The sequence below is a fragment of the Spinacia oleracea genome, chromosome 4, assembly GCF_020520425.1.
Source record: "Spinacia oleracea cultivar Varoflay chromosome 4, BTI_SOV_V1, whole genome shotgun sequence".
Taxonomy (NCBI): domain Eukaryota; kingdom Viridiplantae; phylum Streptophyta; class Magnoliopsida; order Caryophyllales; family Amaranthaceae; genus Spinacia; species Spinacia oleracea.
Window position 1 is genome coordinate 93,149,941 of NC_079490.1, and position 21,711 is coordinate 93,171,651.

The following is a 21,711-nucleotide window of genomic DNA, read 5'->3' on the forward strand; positions in this document are numbered from 1 at the left end:
GCTTCTTTAGTTATGGAAGAAATAGGCAGAAAACAAGCGCTACCAGGGGGCAACCCGTGTATTGATTTCCTCTCTTGTCCCCCCATGAGCTTTGGGGGGATTCGTCAAGCTAATGACGTTAAACGAGCGCTTCCCGTGAGGCAACCCGGTTGCCTAACTCTAGTCCTAATTTGTTTTTGTTTACTAACTTTTGTTTTCGTAGTTTTATTTTTCTTTTAATAAAAAGAGAGAGAGGGGGTGCATTAATCTAGCAACAGGCATTCATCCAGTTCTGTGCGATCGCACAGCCCATTCATGCGATCGCACTAAACTGGAAATATCGATCAGTAGCTCACCCAACAGTTCGTGCGAGCGAGTTGAAATTTCGTGCGCTCATGCTCATTCAGTGCGATTGCACAGATTTTCATTGTGCTCGCACGGTTCTCTTGCGATCGCACGGTAATTTCGTGCACTCGCACGGGTCGGGCGGCCCTGTTTTGCGGTCGAGCTATTTCAGAAATCGCGCCCCTATTTCTCATTTCATTTCTCATTCTTCACCGCTACTCTACTCTTTTCTCTACTCTAACTCTTCAACCTCTACTTCCTACACATTTCCTACTCAATTTCACTCACACATTTCACTCTCAATCACTCACATTCACAACTCCATCCCTTTCCCTCACCCCAAAACCATAAATTTTAGATTTTCTTTCAAAACCCCCAAATTCTAGGGTTTGGTTTGAACTTTGATTTTGTGATTAATTGGTGTAATTGGAGCTTTGGAAAGTGTTTTTGGGCGATCTTGTCTTCCTCCTCTACTAGTGGTGACAATTTATTTCCCTTCCTTCTCCATTTTCTTTACATTTTATCTCATTGTTCATACTATTTGTTGGAAATTCTGAATTTTTGATTTTGAGTGGTTAGATATACATGTTTGTTTTTGTGTTTACTCCTTGATAATCTAGACTTGTTATGCATGATTCATTGTTAATATTTGTAAAGTCTAGTCTCTTGATAGATTTTTGGTGAAATGTTGATTGGAATTCTAGTTGATTTGTTGTTTTTGGTTGATGAGTATTGTTTGGAGTACTCTTGTTCGCAATGAACTTGGGTGGTGTATTGGTATTTGTTTGCGGTAGTCTTGGTGGTAGATTGTTAGCTTTCTTGACTAACTTAGTTTTTCCTTTTGTTTTGGATTGTGGTTGTTTTCTTTGTTTGTGTGTAGATTTTTGTTCTCTAGAAGTTCATCACGATGACTAAACGATCCAAGAAGGGGACCAACGCCCAACCAAACAAGCGCAAGGCACCCACCCCGCCGGAGTTCGAAACTTACGCCATTACCTTTCCGGATCAACAGTCTTGGAGCCATTTTCAGGAATTGTCTAAGCGGACCATTCGCCCGACAAAATTCTATCATGAGAAGACCGTTCGTGATTTGGGGTTTGAGAAAGAGCTTGCTACTTTGATTGAGGGACTCGATCTTGAAGAGTTCGTGAAGATGCACGCTAAAACTTACAAGAGGGTAACCCTCGAATTTCTTGCTTCGGCTTGGAGGCGAAGGGTTTATGAGGACGGGAAAGAGACGGTCGAGCTTCACTTTCAAGCCTTCAATAATCAATACGTGCTGACCGACGAGGAGATCAATGATTTCTTCACTATCTACCCAAACCGGGGTCTTGTCACTAACCCGATGGTGGAGTATGAGGGCTCTTATGACAAGAACATATGGTGGGGGGACCTCACGGGAGAGCCAAAGAAGTTCACCTCCTCTTCGGCCAAGTCATCTTCGTTTCATCACCCCGCCATTCGTTACATGAACCGCATGCTTCTATACGCGGTCTTTGCAAAGGGGGGTACCGGGTCATTGTCGAGCCCGGAGCTTGGAGCGTTATGGCTAGCCACCTAAAAGAATTGTGGCATTTTGGATTTTGGGCAGCTTTTGATCACCCCGATACTTGAAATTCGGAATGGGCAACCGACTAGTGGCGACATTCTTATTGGTGGGATGCTCACTCTTCTCTTGAGGGCACTCCCTAATGATCCTTACAAGCTAGCCCTATAAGAATTGGATCCGGTTCCTGGAGAGGAGTTCCTTGACTTGCGGACTCTCACCAATGCCAAGTGGATCAAGGCCGCCAAGAATGGTAAATTTATTTGGTCGGTCAAGCAAAGTCATTGGTGCATCCTTCCCAATCCCTCCATCACTTCTTGGACTCCCAATGTGCGGTATTTGCTTCCCCGCGATCCTCAATTCATAGCCTAAGATGGAAGGCTTCCTCCTCCTCATCCCGCCCCGGAGTCTCCTCCTCATAGTCCTCTTCATGGTCCTCCTCTGATCACGGAACCTTCCCCTAATGAGGGTGGTATGTCATCTTCTTCCTCTCCTTTTGGTTTACATGGCTTGCGATCTATCCTTGCGGCTATCTTGCAAGGGCAAGAGGACCAAGCTCGTACCTTGGCTTCTGTTGCTCCTCAAGGGAGCCGCACGGGGGATTCTTATCCCGATTTTGACTCGTCCTACTACGGTAGGAGGGTGTACGATTACCACGTTGACAAAGGGGATTTTGGCCCCTCTGTCAACTACCCTTATCACCCTCCCCAACAAGGGCCCATCCCTAGTTGGAATGAGGAGCGTACACCCACTTACCCGTATTGGATGGGACCCTCTCAACCCGGTGTCACTCCCCCCTCCTTCCCCCCTTATGATTATACTATGATGGGCGGGAGTGACTACCGTGGTGATCCATTGTATCCCACACCCCCTCCGGTTGATCGGCCTAGTGATTGGCCCGAGAATTTCTCCGGGTGGCCCGCGGGATATATTGGTGGTTGGGATGGTCCCCGAGGAGAGCCGCCCCATGGAAATTACCCCCTTTGGCCCGAGTTTGTATACCGATGATTCGGGTCCCGATGTGGACCCCACCTACAATTTTACCCCTTTCACCGACGAAGAGGCTCGTGCTCATCGTCTTGAAAGGGATGAATATCGGAGGATTTATGATTCGAAGGGTAAAGGGCATGCCCCGGGCACCTCTTAGGGTCCACTCCATTTCTCCCCCATCTTCTTTTGTGATGGTATTCTTGTGATTAGCTTGGGGGAGAAGTGAGGAGTGGGGGTTTTCTTTGAGGACCTTTTGATGCTTGTTGGTGTTGTTGATCTTCTTTCCACTTCGTGTGGTTGTATATATGATGGGCTTATGTTGGTTGTTAGTTCGTTTTGGCCCTTTGAACCTTGTCTACTTACATTATTTCTTGGTTGTCTTTGAGTTGTTTATGGTATGTTTCATTGAGGTGGGTTCACGCTTTCCACCATTTGCCTTGTTCGTCGATCTTTCGGTGAGTTTAGTTCGGTTTTTACCGGTTATTTGCGGGACTTGCTCCCATGGCATATCCGGTAATATCCTTCTATCTCACATGCATTATTTGGGACGGGCATATTTCTGTGGGGCATTTGGTTGGATGGGTAGCTGTGCCCCTCCATAGTTTTGTTTTAGGCCTTGGGGACATGGCCTAATTCAAGCTTGGGGGGAGTTTTGTTGTGTGGTTGCCAAGTTGTGATGCTCATTTCTTTGAAATCATACCTTGTGTGCACTTGTATATATTAGTTTCTTTGTTTTTAGTTTGGTTTCAGTTTGATTTTTGTTTTCTTTTGTTTCCTTTTCTTTTGTTTGGATTCTTTTTGTTTTCCTTTCCTTTTGTCAAGGCAAGTTTTTCTAGGTTTCTTAGGCAATATTCTTGATTTGGGAAAATAAAATTGGAACTTGTAGGTTAGAATGATTTTATTCCTAATTGTTAGATGTTTGCACGGTTTTCAATGTCTTGGGTCGAATCTAGGATTTAGGTGTCAAGAAAGTCGGTTGAACTTTGGGTAACATGCATCTTGAACCCTTGGCTTGTGGTAAGATGGTGTCGATCTCTCTAGTGACTTGAAACCGGAGAGAGTAGTATTTGCTCCCATGTGAGGATCATGTTCACATTAGCCCAAACACATTGTTTACACATATTGAGGGGCATGCATCCTTGGTATTGACTTTGTTATCTCCCGAGTTTGACTATTTCCTTTCCGAGACCGCGACCGAACTACTTTAGGGGACGATATAGGCATTTCTTTCGGTGACTATTTTTCATTTTAGTTTAGGACTTTATTTTTATTTTTCACATATATTTTTGTTTGCATTTGCCCCCTTGCTAGCCATTTGAGCCTTTCCCCTTCATTTCTTATAAGCACATTACAAACCTAATAGCCTTTGTTTTATTTTCACCCTTAGAAGTGATAGTGAAGCTTTGTGTTATGATGCTTGATGGTTTTGAATGATTATGCAAAGTTGAGGAATGATTGTTGTTGGATTGAATGGCAAGTTTTGGGAATTTTGATGTACATAGTGAATAAATAAGCAAAAGCAAAAAGAGAAAGGAAAGTTTTGAAAAAGCCAAAAATAGAGAAAAACAAGGCAATGAGAAAAGTTTCATTTGAAACACAAAAAAAAAAGAGAAAATCAAATCAAGAAAAGTTCAAAAAGAGTTTTAGTTTAGTTTTGTTGTTGAATAAGCTTGGGGGTACCCCAAATAAGTGGTATGAGTTTTTTTTGTTCGATTTGCTTGAGTTGAGTTCATTCATTGCGCTTCACTTTAGGTATGAGCACCAATTACCAAATTTGTTCCACACCTTACCCCTAGACTACGTTACACCCTAAAAGGTCCTCTTGACCCTTTTGAGTTGAGTCATTGTCGGTGGAGGGAGGATTTGGTCAAATTTATGGAATGCGATTGTCATGCTAAGATGTCGGGTAACCTTCTCTTCTCCCTTGCAAATCCTATTTTTCGGCGCCTTCGCGGCGTCATGAGACACTATTCTTAAGGGTGGATGGGATCTAGAGATTTGACGTGGTATGCTCGGTTGAAGGGAAATTGATAAGTGCTTACCCTTAGTTCTCTTTGCTTGGCATTTGAATCTTTCACTCGATTTAGGACATTGGTTAGCGTGAATTCGTTTATTTGGCTAGTAATATTAGCATTCTCTCATACTTGTTCCATAATAAAGGCCCTTATCTTGAGTTTTGTAGTTTCATTTTTCTTCCTTTTCTATTTTCTTTTTCTTTCTTTCTTTTTATTTTCTTTCTTTTTCTTTTTTTCCTTTTTCTTGGTTTGTTTTTCATTTTAGGTCTTTCCTTGATTGTGTTTTTGGAAGAGTTATGGGTGGTTCTCTTTGGAAACCCTTGCGAGATCCCACTCTCCCTCATGAGCGATTGTGGGGTTTAAAGAGCTTGTTGCATGCGCTTAAATGCAACCGTGATTTCTAAGAAATTGAGTTAGGTTGTATATTCTTGTAGTTCTTGTTTTTTTAGTTTTTAGAATCTGAATAATATGCTCATTCTTCCCTATTTCGTGCTTAGTTTGCTAGAGACTAGCAAACGCCTAACTTGGGGGAGTTTGATGAGCGGCATTTATGTCTCTCTAAGGTTAGGATTTTATAGAATTTTATTATGCTTTTTGGTAGTTTTGTATAACTTTTGTTACATTTTTATGCCCTTATACCATCTTTGCACTTTTCAGGAAAAATGTTGGAGAATGATGGGAAAAGAGTGGAAATATGCTCGAATCAGGCCCGTGCGATCGCACGGGTCAGCAGACTTGGCCTTAAAGTCAATCTGGTCGTGCGATCGAGTTCCAGAGGTGTGTGGTCGCACGAAATCGCAAAAACGATGCAGGAACTTCTCAGAATTTCGTGCGATCGCACCAGGTTTTAGCCCGCTCGCACTGATTTTTTGTGTGCTCGCACAAAATTTCCGTGCGAGCACATGAAGAATTTTGGATATTTTGGCTAACTCAAGACCGTGCGATCACACGGATTTGGAGCCCGTTCGCACCATGCGAAGAAGAGAATCGTCGCTGAGAACGATCGCACCTGGGTCTCCGCGATCGCAGCGCTGCGCAGGCTGGCTTTTCGAGTTTAAATTTCTATTTTCTTAGGGGGTTGTATAAATAGAATTTTCATTTTTATTATTAACAATTAATTTCAGACATAGAATTTTAAGAAGTTTTAGAAAGTTTGCTCTTCAAGCTTAGTTTTCTAGAGAGAGAAACTCCATTATCGCTGGCCAGCAGCGTTGGCCTCGTGGCTTGGCGCGCTGTGCTTTGGCCCATGGTCGCTGGCTAGCAACGCTGGCCCTTGTGGATGGCGCACTGTGCCACGGCCCAACGGTATGTCGCTCGTTTCGTGCTTCCGACTCGTTTTTCTGATTCCAGAATTTATTTCCGAGTCGAACTATATTTACGTTTCCGATAATATTTCCGATTCTGATAATATTTCCGATTCGGATAATATTTCCGATTTCGATAATATTTTCGATTCCGATAATCTAACCGTTTCCAGTAATATTTCCGATGCCGACAATATTTCTAATTCCGATTAATATTTTCGATACACTAGTAGAAAAAACCCTTGTTGCAGCGGGCTTTTAGACCCCTGTTGCAGCGTACATCGTATGCTGCAACTGGGGGGCCTGCAACAAGTATTGACTTGTTGCAGCGTACAATGTACGCTGCGAAAAGTACTTTTTTGCAGCGTACATTTGCATGTACGCTGCAACAAGTGTGTAAAATTCTGTTGCAGCGTACAAATAAAAGCCCGCTGCAACAAACCAGTCTGTTGCAGCGTACATCATTTTGTACGCTGCAACAAGTCTTGATTTTTGCCTAATTTTACACACTTGTTGCAGCGAACAAGTATATGCCCCCTGCAACAAAGCTGTGCTTTTGGCGGGAAAATTTTAGTTTTATTTATCTATAGCTAGGGTGTCTTGCACCAAATATAGGAACCTGTCAACAACAATAAATAAAATATCGCAAACTGTAGAACAAATATAAAAAATAATAACTGGTGTTTTGTATACATATATATATATCCCAAAACCAAAGTGCACGTACTACATTCAAATATACGTTCCAATTTCAATGTACGCATACATTTTAATGGAAACGATTGTTCTATAACAACTAAACCACCTCGATCAAGCGCGCTCAAGCCAATAGTAAATACTTGCGGGTAAAACACTTAGCCCGTTGCTCACGAACCACATCAATTTCCTCACTAGTATAGGCGCATTCCTCGGAGTGTAGACCTTTACAAAAACAGAAATTTCAACTAAGCATTAGATTAAATTCAAATTAAATATCACACTTTAACATTCAAGCAACTAATAACAATGTCCTAATAGTCTTGGAAACTTAAAGCTAAGCATATTAATCATGTAAAAGGTATAAAATGAATTCTTAGGTTATGTAGCTCAAATTTGGGAGCGAAAATGTCATTTTAGCCTAAATAAAACCTATAACGACCCAATGAGCCTTAAATGTGCGTAAATAGATTGGAATGAGTCTTATAAAGTTAAAACTATGCATATTAAACATGTAAAAAGTTTAAAATGAGTCATTAGGTTCTTTAGTTCAAAGTTGGGAGCGAAAATGTCAATCCAGCCTAAATAAGACCTATAACGACCCAATGAACCTTAAATGTGCATAAATAGATTGGAACGAGTCTTGGAAACTTAAAGCTAAGTATATTAATCATTTAAAAGGTTTAAAATGAGTCCTTAGGTTCTTTATTTCAAATTTGGGAGAGAAAATGCTCATTTTAGCCTAAATATGGCCAATAACGACCAAAAAAACCTTAAATGTGCATAAATAGATTGGAATAAGTCTTGGAAACTTCAAACTAAGCATATTAATCATGTACAAAGTTTAAAATAAGTCCTTAGGTTCTTGAGTTCAAATTTGGGAGCGAAAATATCATTTTAGCCTAAATATGACCTATAACGAACCAATGAGCCTTAAATGTGCATTAATAGATTCGAATGAGTCTTAGAAAGTTAAAACTATGCATATTAAACATGTAAAAAGTTTAAAATGAGTCATTAGGTTCTTTAGTTCAAAGTTGGGAGCGAAAATGTCAATCCAGCCTAAATAAGACCTATAACGACCCAATGAACCTTAAATGTGCATAAATAGATTGGAACGAGTCTTGGAAACTTAAAGCTAAGTATATTAATCATTTAAAAGGTTTAAAATGAGTCCTTAGGTTCTTTATTTCAAATTTGGGAGAGAAAATGCTCATTTTAGCCTAAATATGACCTATAAGGACCCAATGAGCCTATAGGTGCATAAATAGATTGGAACGAGTCTTAGATCGTTAAAATTATGCATATTAAACATGTAATAAGTTTTAAATGAGTCCTTAGGTTCTTTATTTTAAAGTTGGGAGCGAAAATGCCTTATTTTAGCCTAGATATGACCTAGAACGATCAAACAAGCATTAAATGGGTATAAGTAGATTAGAATAAGTCCTAGAAACTCAAAACTAAGCTTATTAATCATATAATAATTTAAAAATGAGTCCTTAGGTTCTTAAGTTCAAAGTTGGGAGCGAAAATGTCATTTTAGCCTAAATATGACCTAAAACGACACAATGAGCCTTAAATGTGCATAAATGGATTGGAATGAGTCCTAGAAAGTTAAAAATAAGCATATAAAACATTTAGTAAGTTTAAAATGAGTCCTTAGGTTCTTTGGTTCATAGTTGGGACCTATAACGACCAACCAAGTCTCAAATGTGCATAATAGATAGGATTGAGTCTTGAAAAGTTAAAAATAATCATATGAATCATGTAATAAGTTTGAAATTAGTTTTTAAGTTCGTTAGATCAAAGTTGGGAGCGAAAATGTCATTTTAGCCTAAATATGACCTATAACGGCCAAAGAAGTCATGAATGTGCATAAATAGATTGGATTAAGTCTTGTAAAGTTAAAACTAATCATATAAAACATTTAATATGTTTAAAATGAGTCCTAAGGTTCTTTATTTCATATTTGGGAGCAAAAAAGCCTCATTTTAGCCTAATATGACCTATAACGACCAAACAAGCCTTAAATTTGCATAAGTAGATTGGAATGAGTGTTAGAAAGTTAAAACTATTCATATTAAACATGTAATAAGTGTAATACTCTGAGAAAATATGTAGCTTTTCCTATTTGGTTTATTGTTCACAAATCAGGATCTTTGGACAACAACAATTGCTTATTAATCCAAGAAGCTTTTCCTATTTGGTTAAAACCCACACATTATTCACAATCTTCCACTAGTAGAAAAACATTCATTTGAGGCGTCACTTTTATATTCATTTGCGGCGTTTTTGGCGTAGCAGCAAATAGAGTGGCAGCAAATGAATAGGATTGATTTGCGGCGTTAAAAAACGCCTCAAATGAATAATTCATTTGCGGCGTATAGGCAGAAAAACGCCTCAAATTAATAGTATTGTTAGGCGGCGTTTTCTACCTAAACGCCTCAAACATTGTAAAATTGCGGGAGAATAAACGCCGCCAATAATGTGTAATTCTTTTTTTTATAAATAATTTCTTTTCTGTATTCAACAAACCCAAAAAAGTAGAACCTGTACTCACGCCACATTTATACAATGTCCAAAAGTATCGTCAACAACCAATAACTTCCAAGAAACTTTGATTTTTACATATAATACCACCATCATATGTTTACAAAAATAATCCAACTAAATGGTTTCAAGTTGATCATAACTATATCTTTTACACTTCGTACGTTACAAATTCACACCAAAAATATAATAAGGCAATTGTATATGATTTCAATAGCAGGAAACATCCACAAAAAGAGATCGATGAAGTGTTAATTATCTACACAAAATGTTCGGTGAAGTATGATGCCCATGTGTCTCGTATTTCAGCAATTTGCTCATCGGTGAAAGGATCTCCACTTAGTGACGGGCAAACCTAAAAAAATAGTATATATCATAAAATAAGTTATCTTCGGTTAGATCTAAAAACAACTAGCAAAATAGAAAATAACAAGTGTTGGTTGTTTTCGCTCCCAACTCTGAACTAATGAAGCTAAATAGGTATTCTAAACCCTTTACATGTTCAATATATTTAGTATTAGGTTTCTAAGACTCATTCCCATCTACTTTGGTCAAGTTATGCACATTTAAGGCTCGTTTGTTCGTTATATGACATATTTTGACTATAAGGGTTATCTTCGCTCAACTTTCAACTAATGAAGCTAAATAGGTTTTCTAAACAATGTAAATGTTTAATATACTTAATATTATGATGATAAGACTCATTCTCATCTACTTTTGTCTAGTTATGAACATTTAAGGCTCGTTTGATCGTTATAGGACATATTTAACTTTAATGGTTGTTTTCGCTCCCAACTCTCAACTAATGAAGCTAAATAGGTATTCTAAATCCTTACATGTTTAATATACTTAGTATTAGGTTTCTAAGACTCATTCTCATCTACTTTTGTCAAATTATGCACATTTAAGGCTCACTTGATCGTTAGAGGACATATTTTGACTATAATGGTTGTTTTCGCTCCCAACTCTCGACTAATGAAGCTAAATAGGTATTCTTAACCCTTTACATCTTTCATATACTTAGTATTAGGTTTCTAAGACTCATTGTCATCTACTTTTTCCAAGTTATGCACATTTAAGGCTCGTTTGTTCGTTATATGACATATTTTGACTATAAGGGTTAACTCTCAACTAATGAAGCTAAATAGGTATCCTAAACAATTCAAAACAATTTAAATGTTTAATATACTTAATACTAGGATGATAAGACTCATTCTCATCTACTTTTGTCAAGTTATGCACATTTAAGGCTCGTTTGATCGTTATAGGACATATTTTGACTATAATGGTTATTTTCGCTCCCAACTCTCAACTAATGAAGCTAAATAAGTATCCTAAATAATTTAAATGTTTAATATACTTAATATTAGGATGATAAGACTCATTATCTCTACTTTTGTCAAGTTATGCGCATTTAAGGCTCGTTTGGGATCAAAAGCCGAAGACTTCAAGTCACGCTTTACTGGTGGCCCTGGTCTTCCTACAGAATGTCTGCACAATCATACCCAAGGCTGTTTAATGTTTATACATTACATTACATACAACTTAATCATCAACTAACCCATATTTTCCTACATATAAATACATTATGTTCAAATATATATCAAAACAGATGACTGAGAAGCAAACAAGGGCATGAACTGATACAGAAGTAGAGAAAGATGCTTAGAAAAGGGCAAATTCTGTAATAAACTACCTTATTCCTAGCTGCAAGTTGAGCATCAACTCGAAATTTTTATGCCCCCTGCAGATAGTCTCCTCTTGCTTCTTGATGGTCTTTGGAAGTAGGATAGGTCGAAAGTTTCGTGGCATGGAACTATCCAAACGGTCTCCACTTCTCCGATTTAAACCATTAGCAGAACCATCATGACCAAAATCCCAAGTTCCTGCACAATCATACCCAAGGCTGTTTAATGTTTATACATTACATTACATAAAACTTAATCATCAACTAACCCATATTTTCCTACATATAAATAACATTATGTTCAAATATATATCAAAACAGATGAATGAGAAGCAAATAAGGGCATGAACTGATACAGAAGTAGAGAAAGAAGCTTAGAAAAGGGCAGTTGCCCTTAGACCTTCACAAGTCAATGCAATAGCTTTACCAGGGAAGGGATGGTCAATCAGCATTTAGGAATTGCAAGGAATTGAAAAGCACCAACAACTAGGCAAACAGCCAAACGGCTGCCCCTAGTTTATCAGATCTAACTCATTAAGCCAGCACTAATGCATCGGAAATGCATGCTTCGAACGGTTTAGGTAACACAATTTGCAGATCAACATGATTGATTATTTGTATTTCTTACTACCGCATTGTCATTATTAAAAGGTTTCTGACAAAATGATGTTCTCAGAAAATGTTCATGCCTAAATTTTCTACAAAAGCATTGCTGCATTTAGTGCGAAATTCAAGATGAACAACATAACTAGCAACACTAAGAATTGAGATCAAGGTCAACAACATCATCAACAACAACAAACAAAATCTTCCAACAGTAAGCATCTATCAAGCAACAGTTAAGTTAAGTTCAGTACTTCAGTTTAGTGTCAAAACCCCACATTTGAAACATCAACCAATCAAGTTTATCAATTAAAATTAAAAAGATGAAGATGAAATATGAAAATTTCAAAGTAGCCCTTACAATAGGTTTTGTCTGGATTCGCAGTTCACTTCGTTAGGTGGAAGAGCAAGTTGTTGTTCTTCTTTCAGCTCAGGCAAGAACTCATTTGGGTGGGATAGGTCATATCCCTTCACTTTCTTTTTTCGTCTTATTGCACTCTTTCTCTTCTGGAAAAGAAATAATCAAATCCCAAGTGACCAAATGTGACATTAATAAGTAAAAAAAAACCTTGTAAAAAAGAAGTCGAAATATTCAGATGCACGTTGCAAGTTTGTGTATAAGAAATTAACGGAACGAGAATTTACCTTCTGAGTTGTCTTCTTAGCATTTAAGGTTGCAATGGTCTCCCTGATTCTGCACTCATCCCAAAACAAAACAAGAAAATATAAATATTCAATTCAACAATTACAGTAAAATCCAAACCATTAAGTAGAATTTCAGCAAAACAGAAAGCAACAACAGCAAGCAACAGCAGCAAGCAGATCAACCACAACAACTATTAAGCAGATCAAAACTTAGCTAAATAGCAGATCAGAGAACAACCTAAGCAAACCACGTGGGCACACTACCTAGCATGACAGCATATGAAAACCCAAATGTAACCCAAGAACGAATTCAGTCCATGTGGACACACTACCTAGCATAAAACGAATCTAATTCAACCCTAGACTAACCTAGCATGACACGAATTTAATTTCAGGCAACAACATTGTTCTTAAAAGGGGACTAAAAATATCAAAACATATCTTGCATAATGAATATGAGGTTGCAACAGCCTCCGTGTTTCTTCAGAAGACAGCACATCAAGAAGTTTAATTTAAAATTCACCTTGTGAATTATATTCTTAGCACTTGAGGTTGCAACAGCCTCCATGATTTCTGCACTCATTTCAAACCAAACCCAGAAAATATAAATAAACAATTCAACAATTAAAGTAAAACCCACAAAATTAAGTAGAATTTTAGCAAAGTAAAAAAGATGTCTTACTGGAAAACAAAACTCGTGTTTTTCTCAAATTTGCGCTCCTCTTTCTTGGAAGCACCTAAACTATATCAAATTTGCAGACGAAATTAGATATACGAAATTACCTAACCTCAAATTCGAAATTTTTTGAAGGTTTCTTTATGCGAAAAATTAAAATTGATAATTAGGGTTTTATGCTTCAGCGGGAGAGAGGAGAGGAGAGAGCAAGAGAAAAATAATTCGATAATTCATGTAAATTGAAAGGGTAATTGAAAGGAAAACCAGCAAAGAGGGTAATTGAAAGGAAAACCAGCAAAGAGGAGGAGGAAGGGTGAGTGAAAGCATCATTTACCTTAAGTAAGAACGGCGGTGGTGGAGATGAGTTCGAAGGCTAATGACGGTGGATATGAATCTTAAGCTTCACTTTTCCCGGCGAGATTTGATGGTGAACCCGGCGAGATTTGATGGTGAAGAAAATGGAGGTCAGAGTCGGACCTAGTTTGAAGGAAGAAGGAGGAGCTTTTGTCTACCGACGAGAACCCAAAGAAAGAATTAAGCGTGGGTGATATTTTGTCGAGGACATAACACTGCGGCGTTAAACAAAATGACGCCGCTAACTAATTATTAGCATTGATTCGAGGCGTTATAGTTACAACTAACGCCGCCAATGAATCTTTTATCATTTAATTATAGGCGTTTTCAAATTAACGCCGCTAAGTCATAGCAGCAAATTAATATTTTTCTACTAGTGTTCAACTTTTGTGATAATCATAAATCATAATGGACAAGCACTGTAGAATAGAGGTAGTCTAGATGCCTGAAAAACCTATAGCCTGGATATCGAACCTCCTAGTTAGATGAAAGCTCATACCTGACCAGATGCGGCCAATCCATCAGTTAAAAGAGAGACAGCCAACCACACTTGCATACAGATTTGATGAGCAGCCATAGCTAGAGGACCTTGACGAGCAGCCATCGAGGTCCCAATCGTCATAGTTATCAAAACAGCCACAGTTCTTCCAATCAGAAATCCACCTGGAAAAAAGGTAAACATAAGGAAACAGACGGCAATCCAAACATGTACGAGTAACACTTTAAGTAGGTACAAACAATGGCCACTTAAGCAGACTAATTTAAGAAGTTTGTAATGGTGATTATTAAGTAGAAGGTTATTAAAATCAATGTGTTGGATAAAGAATCAAAAACAGAAAATAACCATAAACATTTCTCTGACACTCACCAGATTTTAAATAGACCCCAAACTTCAGATCTCCAAATTTTGGAGGTAATAATATTACTCTCTTGCTAAGAAACCAAATCATCAATGTACAGACATAAAAAGTCAAAAAGTCAATATCTACACCTGCATTGGCCGTATCTGATCCCACAATAGAATTCAGTGAAGATTTACCAGTAGGACTATTAGAAAGAGCTAGCTGGCTAATCTGAGAAGTAGCAGACTCCAGAGATTGCTTTAAATTTGGATCTTTAACATCTGTCTCCTCCATATCCTCATCAGCTGAATATTTTGAGTTCTTAGCTCTATGAACGACAGCCTACCAAAGCCGAATTAACTAATCAATCTTCTGTTAAAAACTTAAAACATATATACAAATGGGGGGGGGGATTATACTATTTTGAGATTGAGGCTATCACGAATCATTTATTTTCAGGGATGAAGAAGCTATGCTGACCTAAAAATTATACTCACAAGCCAGAATGATTATCACCCGGAATCTACACTACAACAAACTAATAACCGACCTTACATATCATATGGAAAAATGGTAGCTGCAAAGAGATCATTGACTTCTTGGACTCTACCGAGATCTCACAACTTTATGAGAATAACTGGGTACGACCTCTAAGAATAGTACTTTCATGAAAAAAATTGTTACACTTTCAAATTAGGATGTCTTTTAAGCAAAAAGCTTGTAATGTGGAACAGAGATGAAGGCCAAAATATAATCATAACGGGAAGACCAGAACTCGTCATCAAAACATGATTTGGAATAAAGCAAGGGAAGTTAAGCCAAACCAATGAGTCAGTGACAACAACTGTACACTACCTCACTAAGTCTATATACAGGAAAATCTAGCAGAGGATGCGCATAGAAAATAGTTGCATTGTTACATTGATTTATTTTGTCAGTGTCTCTCACATACTCCTACCATGTTAGGCCTAGCTATAGTGACTGGACAAACGAATTGAACAAACAAATTAAACAAACCGTAAAAACAAATTGAACAAACCCTAAAAACGAATTGAACAAACGAATTGAACCCTAAAAACGAATTGAAAAAATGAATTGAAGAAACGAATTGAACAAACCCTAAAAAAGAATTGAACAAACGCAAAGAAACCTAAAAACGAATTGAAAAACCCTAATTCTTAAAACAAAAATCAGGTAAACGAATCGAGCAAACCTAAAAGAGGGGACAGGTAGCCGCGGCGAAGAGGTTGACGGAAAATAGGACGCGAGCAACTTTCTTTCTTGAAACCACCGGCTCATGTTTCATTATCCAATCCCACATCTAATAAGACCACACCAAATATACTTGTGGAAGAAATCAAATTACTAGTCGTCTTATAATAAACAATGATTACATTCATGATACACAGACTACCAAATAAACAAAAATATCACATAAATGGAGGAAAAGATTGGCATTAGAATGCAGAACAATGAAATCCAACTATCTAATGGAACCAATTACAAAAATTTTGTATATATTTGATTTCCAGAATTCCTTGCTTTTCTACACAGTAACTGGTTGCAACATGTAATTATCTTTGCTCAGGAGTTTCTTAGCATAGGAAAAATAACACATGAAAATGAGATCCTCTATTAACCAAACCATACAATCGAATCTATGAACTGAATCCCCAATTAAAAGCTGACCCATGGTTCCTTTGCCAATCCCCCCCACATAAAAGGCTTTAAATTCAATCAAAACAAACAAATTCACAAGCATAACCAACTCAATTATACAGTAGCTCACACTTTATCATTACTTAATGGAAAAACCCAGTTAATGATGTTCAAATTCGCAGCAACAACAACAACAACAAAGAAAACTGAAATTGTGCATAAATTAAGGTGCTTAAGAGAAAATTTTACCCATTGTTAATTTGGCGACGTTTGGAGTCGACATCTTTGCTCAATCGAACCGCCTTCCTTTTCCGCACATCAAGAATAGGACTCAAACAAACAAAAAAAATTAAATGTATGAATCCACCAAAATCAAGTTCCGCAATTCCAATTGATTAGAAATTGCAACTCGACATCTACGATACCAAAACCTAGTTGTGAAATTGGAATCGAAATCAAAAGGCAGAATGATAGGCAGAATCAAAACGGCCCAGCAAGCTAATAGGTGGCCTCTGGCGAGGAGGCTAGAACCACCGACGAAGAGAAAGGGTTTTTTTTTGAGGGGATGACGCAGGGAAAGTTAAGGGAGAAGAAGGGAGTTGAGAGTGAGAGATGCTTAATTTGTTTTGAATTAGTTTCAACGAATATTGCAGCGAAATTTTTTTTACCCGGGTTATTGCAGGGGGCTTTAACAAGTACGCTGCAACAAAAACGAGCTATTGCAGCGGGCTTTTAAAATGTACGCTGCAACAAACTTTTTTGCAGGGAACAATTAAATTGTACGCTGCAATAACCCTTTAAAGGGTTTGACCCGCGTTGACCGACTGGTTGTTGAAGCGTATTAACACATGTACGCTGCAACAAGGGGGTTGCAACAGGGGTTTTTTCTACTAGTGATACAAACCATATTTCCGTTTCCGGCAATATCTTCGACTTCGATAACATTTATATTTCCGTTATGAACCATATTTCCGTTTCCGGTAATATCTTAATTTCTGAAAAATATTCTTTCTTTCTTTTTTGACAGTTTGTTTAGCTTCCACTGAAACCAACATCCGTCATTTCTGAATATCCATAATTACAGTATCTATTGATTATAATATTCAACTAAATACTTGATCTGTTAACGTACTATTTGTGTGACCCTACGGGTTCAGTCAAGAGTAAGTTGTTAGGCGTTCAGATCACTTGAACTGAAGCGGCCTCTAGCCAGGCGTTCAGATCACTTGATCTCACTAAATAATTAACTTGCTTAATTAATACTAAACCGCATTTATTAGAGTTAGCATTAAATTCATTAAATGCAAACTTGAACCAAGGGCATTATTTCCTTCAGTAACCCTCAAGGAGAACTCTCCCTCGTTGGGTGTCCCGCGGTTCGATGGTACGTGCACGACCTAGAAATAGTAACCCCACTAACTGCCAGAACCTTTAAAATTTTATTTGTCATGTTTCGTATCTTATTCATAACTCATAAATTAACATTCTTATAAAATCATTCATAAACATATTTGAATATCATCATGCATAAAACACACTTTATAAATACATTTCATATCCCACAATCCAATAAAAAAACATATTATAAACATATTTTATAATCGCATAAAACACTATTTATAAGAGGATTGTGGGTGTTAGCAATAGATGTTACCTCAACCGTAGTTTTATACTTTCCGTTTGATGGACAGTATCAACTTTCAAAATATTAAATTATTGAATTAGTATCAAAACGATAAATACTCTAAAATCGGTATTTTATAAATAATAAATTTTCTAAGTAATGAATTTAAAAATAACGAACTTTAATAAAAATTCGATTCCATAATTTAATGAAAATATTATTAAAAATATTATTTAATTCCGGTTTTTATAAATAAAGCTAGTAATTTATATTAGTGAAATCGATAATTAAACCTGAAAAAAATTATTAGTAAATAATTATATCGTAAAAGTTCATTAAAACATAAATATTGATTAATTGAAAATCTGGAAATTCATATTTGTCTTACCCAAAGCCCAAAGATCTAAAGTTGGGCCAGCTTGTTTTTTGGGTTTATTAAAGCATGTAATAAGGGTCAGGCACTTTGGGTTTGGGTTTCCTAGAATTCTACCAAAGAGAAGAGGGAGTGCGAAACAGGGGAGCACGAAGGGGAGGAGAGGACGACTAAGATGGGCGGCACAAAACGAACCCGCGCCGGAGGTGACGGTGGGAGGTGATTCGCTGCGGCAGAACCACGAGGGAAGGGAGGGGGAAGGCACAAACAGTGGCGAAAACATGGGAGAGAAACAGGGGAGTGGGTGTTTTCCGGTCGATTTTGGGAGGTGACAGAGGTGGCTTGGCAGTGAGGGAGCCTGGGAATGGTGGCCGGAGTGAGATGGTTGCGGCGTGGTCGTGCGACAGGGAAAGGGAAGAGGGAGCAGGGGAGTGCGTGAGGAGGAAGAGCAGGAGAAGGGGAAAAATTATGGTTGGGTGCATTGGTGGTCGAGTGTTGTTGGGGTGGTTGAGGTGATGTTGAACTGTGGTGATAATGGTGGTGGCAGACGGTGGTTGTCACGGTGGTGGTTCGAATCAGAGAAGAGAAGGAGAGTGAATTTGAAATTGGTTTCTTTGATTTTTGATGTCGAATTCAGATTCTGAAATGTTGAATTTTGCAAAAGAAGAAGAAGGAAGCAATTTGGACTTTGCTATGAGTGAAGACTTAATTTAAGGAAGATAAGAAGAAAGGAATGGTTTCCCTTCTTCATTGTACGCGGAGAGCAAAGAGAAGAAGAGAAATGAAATTTGTCACTTCTAAGGGCATTTTTGTAATTTCACATAGTTGGACTAAATTTCGGAAATTTTATTGCTATTTTTGGTAATTACTAGAGATAGAAATGATTAGCTAAAATAATTCTTTATAAAAAATATCGTTAACGAAAAATAAAATTTCTTTTATAAATTTATCGTTAGTAAAAACGTTTAAAATAACGAAATTTGATTATTCGTAATTATTTAAAACGAAATTAAGCTAATAAATATTTTTAATTTTAATAAATCAAGTTTAAATTTTTCGGGGTATTACACAACACCACTCAATTTAATCATGAACGGATTAGAAGCATGAGGATTAAAAGCAATGGTGGGGAAACGATTAGTGGATAGTCATCTAAGGCACCTAACTACTCTATGGAGCTAGAAAGGATAACTTGATCATGGAATACAACCTATTTTCATGGTGGAAAACATGAATTCAAGCAATAAAACAAAAGTTTGAAAACAAGATAATCCCCTAGACTTGAAAGCCCTATTCATGGTCTTTTAGTCTAACAATCAAAAGGGATACAACTCAATTTCATATTTCGATCCTTGGTTGAGGAGAATAGAAATAAGTCTTAATGATGATCAAACATAAATACTAGCAACAAAACCCTTTCAATCCACTAATAAGCATCCGACAATCACTAAAATCCCACATGCATAGATCAATTATTTATGCCTAAAAAGAGGGGTTCACCCGAACCCTAGAAATATACTACTCACAATCCATGTAAATCAAACTAATAACAAAAATAATCAAGCAACACGATAATAACTTGATAAAGATTGATAGAAATCAACAATTAAAAACAAGAAATGAATAATACTACTACTTGATTAATTGAAATAAAAAGTAGAGAAGTTTAGAGTTTACAAATAAAGCTTTGATGGAGGAAATGTTGAAAATGTTGAATTACAATCTTGATTCTTGATCTTAATTGTTTTTCTAAGTGTTTTTCTAGAGAGGGAATCGGAAAATATGAGAGAGTATGTTCTAAAATGAAAGCAAAAACGATAATAATCCCCTCAACATTGGGGAATCCGTCAAAATAATAAACTCACAGAACAAGTCATCGCTGCCGGGATGGCAAAATTGGGAGAAAAGCAAAAAGTTACAGTAGCAAAATCCAGGCCAGGGATATAAATGTCATGGCCGGGATGAATGGGACGCGGCCGGAACTAAACATGGGAGAGAAATGAGGCCAACAGCCCCGTCGTGGCCGGGATACGTCCTTGTCGCGACCGGGATGAGCCTCGTGGAGAAACGTACATACCATGCTTCAAACGGCCATAACTGATTCGTTTCTTGTCCAAATAAGGCATGTGACCACTCGTTGGAAAGATCTTGGAATAAGAGTTTATCACCAACTAGAATCTCATGAAAATATTAAGTAAAAATATAGTTATGGTCATTTTAGTATGACTGTTGTGCAAAAAAAAAGTTCTGTTACTTAGCCTTTCTGGCTTTTTCGGCCCTTTTCTTGGCTTGTTGGGTCTTCAAATATGCTTGTGGATCGCCAAACTCCTGCACAAAGGAAAAGAAAAAAAGGTACATATAAATAAAATTAGCATAAAACATTTCCAATCAAATAACTAAAATTAGTATTTGCAACTAACAATCTAATTAGACACGGAGATCCTAATCACCAAATCAAAATTCAATCCCAACATCATCATGAATTCACTTCAAAAATCCCTAATTAATCCCCAAACTTCACCCTTATTCTCTAGACTATGACTACTCAATTAACATGATCAAAATCAAGATTAAACAAACTAATTCTAATCTTGAAACTAATTGCAACAATAAAACTAATTGAATCAACAAAATCCAGAAAATTCAAACATGAAAATTGAGCCAAAAATCAACAAAATCCCAAATATGAAACTAATCTAAAATCAAAAAATGAAATCAAAGCATAAACGAATTTCATGAAGCAATTAAAGAATTAAGAATGAATTAAAGAATAGAGTTGAGAATTATACCAAATGAAGCTTGAAATTGAAATTCAAATGTGTTGAAAACTTGAAGAACAAAATCTGAAAATTGCTTGAGAAGAGTTACGAATTTGAAGAACAAAATAGAAATCTAGTGTTTGATTTGTGGAATCAAAGCCTACAATCTAATTCTAATTTACTCTAATCTATTTCTCTCTCTAGGCCTAAAACTAATTTTGAAAACTGAAACTAACTAATAAACTACTTCTAAAATAATAAAACGAAACACTATTAACATGTTTCTGAAAATAGAATTTTAAATGACGAAAAGGAGCCAGCCCGCGTCTGCGTGCGGGCACACATACCCCTGTGCGAACGAACAGGAAAGTGTGGGTGGGTACACATAAATTATGTGCGTCCACACAGAGAGACGATTCAGAGGCTTCACACCGTGCGAGTGCACGGAATTCCTGCGCGGTCGCACAAAACAAATTCAGCCATTCCCTTGAATAATTCTCGTGTGGTCGCACATCCTCTATTGTGTGGGCGCATGGAGGAGCAGGTGCAAGCGCGCCGTGGTTTTCGTGCGGGCGCGCACATTTGTCAGTAACTCATGAAATGTGGCTCCAAATCTGTGCGAGCACACAGATTTTCCGTGTGGGCGCACAACCTGGAGTCTTCAGCAATAACTCCTTTTCTTCACCGTGTGGGCGCACAACTGGGCGCACAGTTGACTTGTGCGCGCGCACAATCCTGTTTCTTGCACATTCTACCTCGGATTTCCACATTTTCTCAAGATTTACCTATAAAACATCAAAGTGGAATAAAACACATAAATGGCTCTTAAACTACACAAAAATCACACAAAACATAATAAAAACGATAAGAAATCCTAAGCTAATAGCGACATAAATGCCGCTCATAAAAACGCTAACTGGCATACTAAAACCAACAGCCAATAGAAGAAGCAGGGTGCACTGCTGCACTTACATAAACTAATTGCAAACCCACCCCTCACTTTACTATAAATTAGCAAATCACCAGCAGCCTCAATAAGTCAGACCTCCAAAATGACTAACTGT

General features: G+C 37.5%; 1 protein-coding gene and 1 long non-coding RNA gene across 3 annotated transcripts; both read right to left on the bottom strand.

Annotated features, from left to right (window-relative positions):
* Window positions 1–6,890: 6,890 nt before the first annotated feature.
* LOC130460098 (protein DETOXIFICATION 45, chloroplastic-like) lies at window positions 6,891–16,304 on the bottom strand. Of its 2 annotated transcripts, XM_056827756.1 has the most exons (5): window positions 16,141–16,304; window positions 15,446–15,553; window positions 14,259–14,574; window positions 13,890–14,053; window positions 6,891–7,100 (listed from the first exon to the last, which is right to left on the bottom strand). In XM_056827756.1, the coding sequence occupies exons 3-5, from the start codon at window positions 14,524–14,526 to the stop codon at window positions 6,990–6,992; spliced, it is 543 nt and encodes a 180-aa protein (XP_056683734.1). In that variant the 5' UTR covers window positions 14,527–14,574; window positions 15,446–15,553; window positions 16,141–16,304; the 3' UTR covers window positions 6,891–6,989. The 2 variants fall into 2 exon arrangements, with proteins under 2 accessions (XP_056683734.1, XP_056683735.1); XM_056827757.1 differs by lacking the exon at window positions 15,446–15,553.
* LOC130460099 (uncharacterized) lies at window positions 9,459–13,760 on the bottom strand. The gene is made up of 7 exons (XR_008920016.1): window positions 13,371–13,760; window positions 13,043–13,102; window positions 12,884–12,933; window positions 12,361–12,409; window positions 12,077–12,222; window positions 11,122–11,311; window positions 9,459–9,780 (listed from the first exon to the last, which is right to left on the bottom strand). It is a non-coding gene; the product is annotated as an uncharacterized lncRNA (long non-coding RNA).
* Window positions 16,305–21,711: the final 5,407 nt, after the last annotated feature.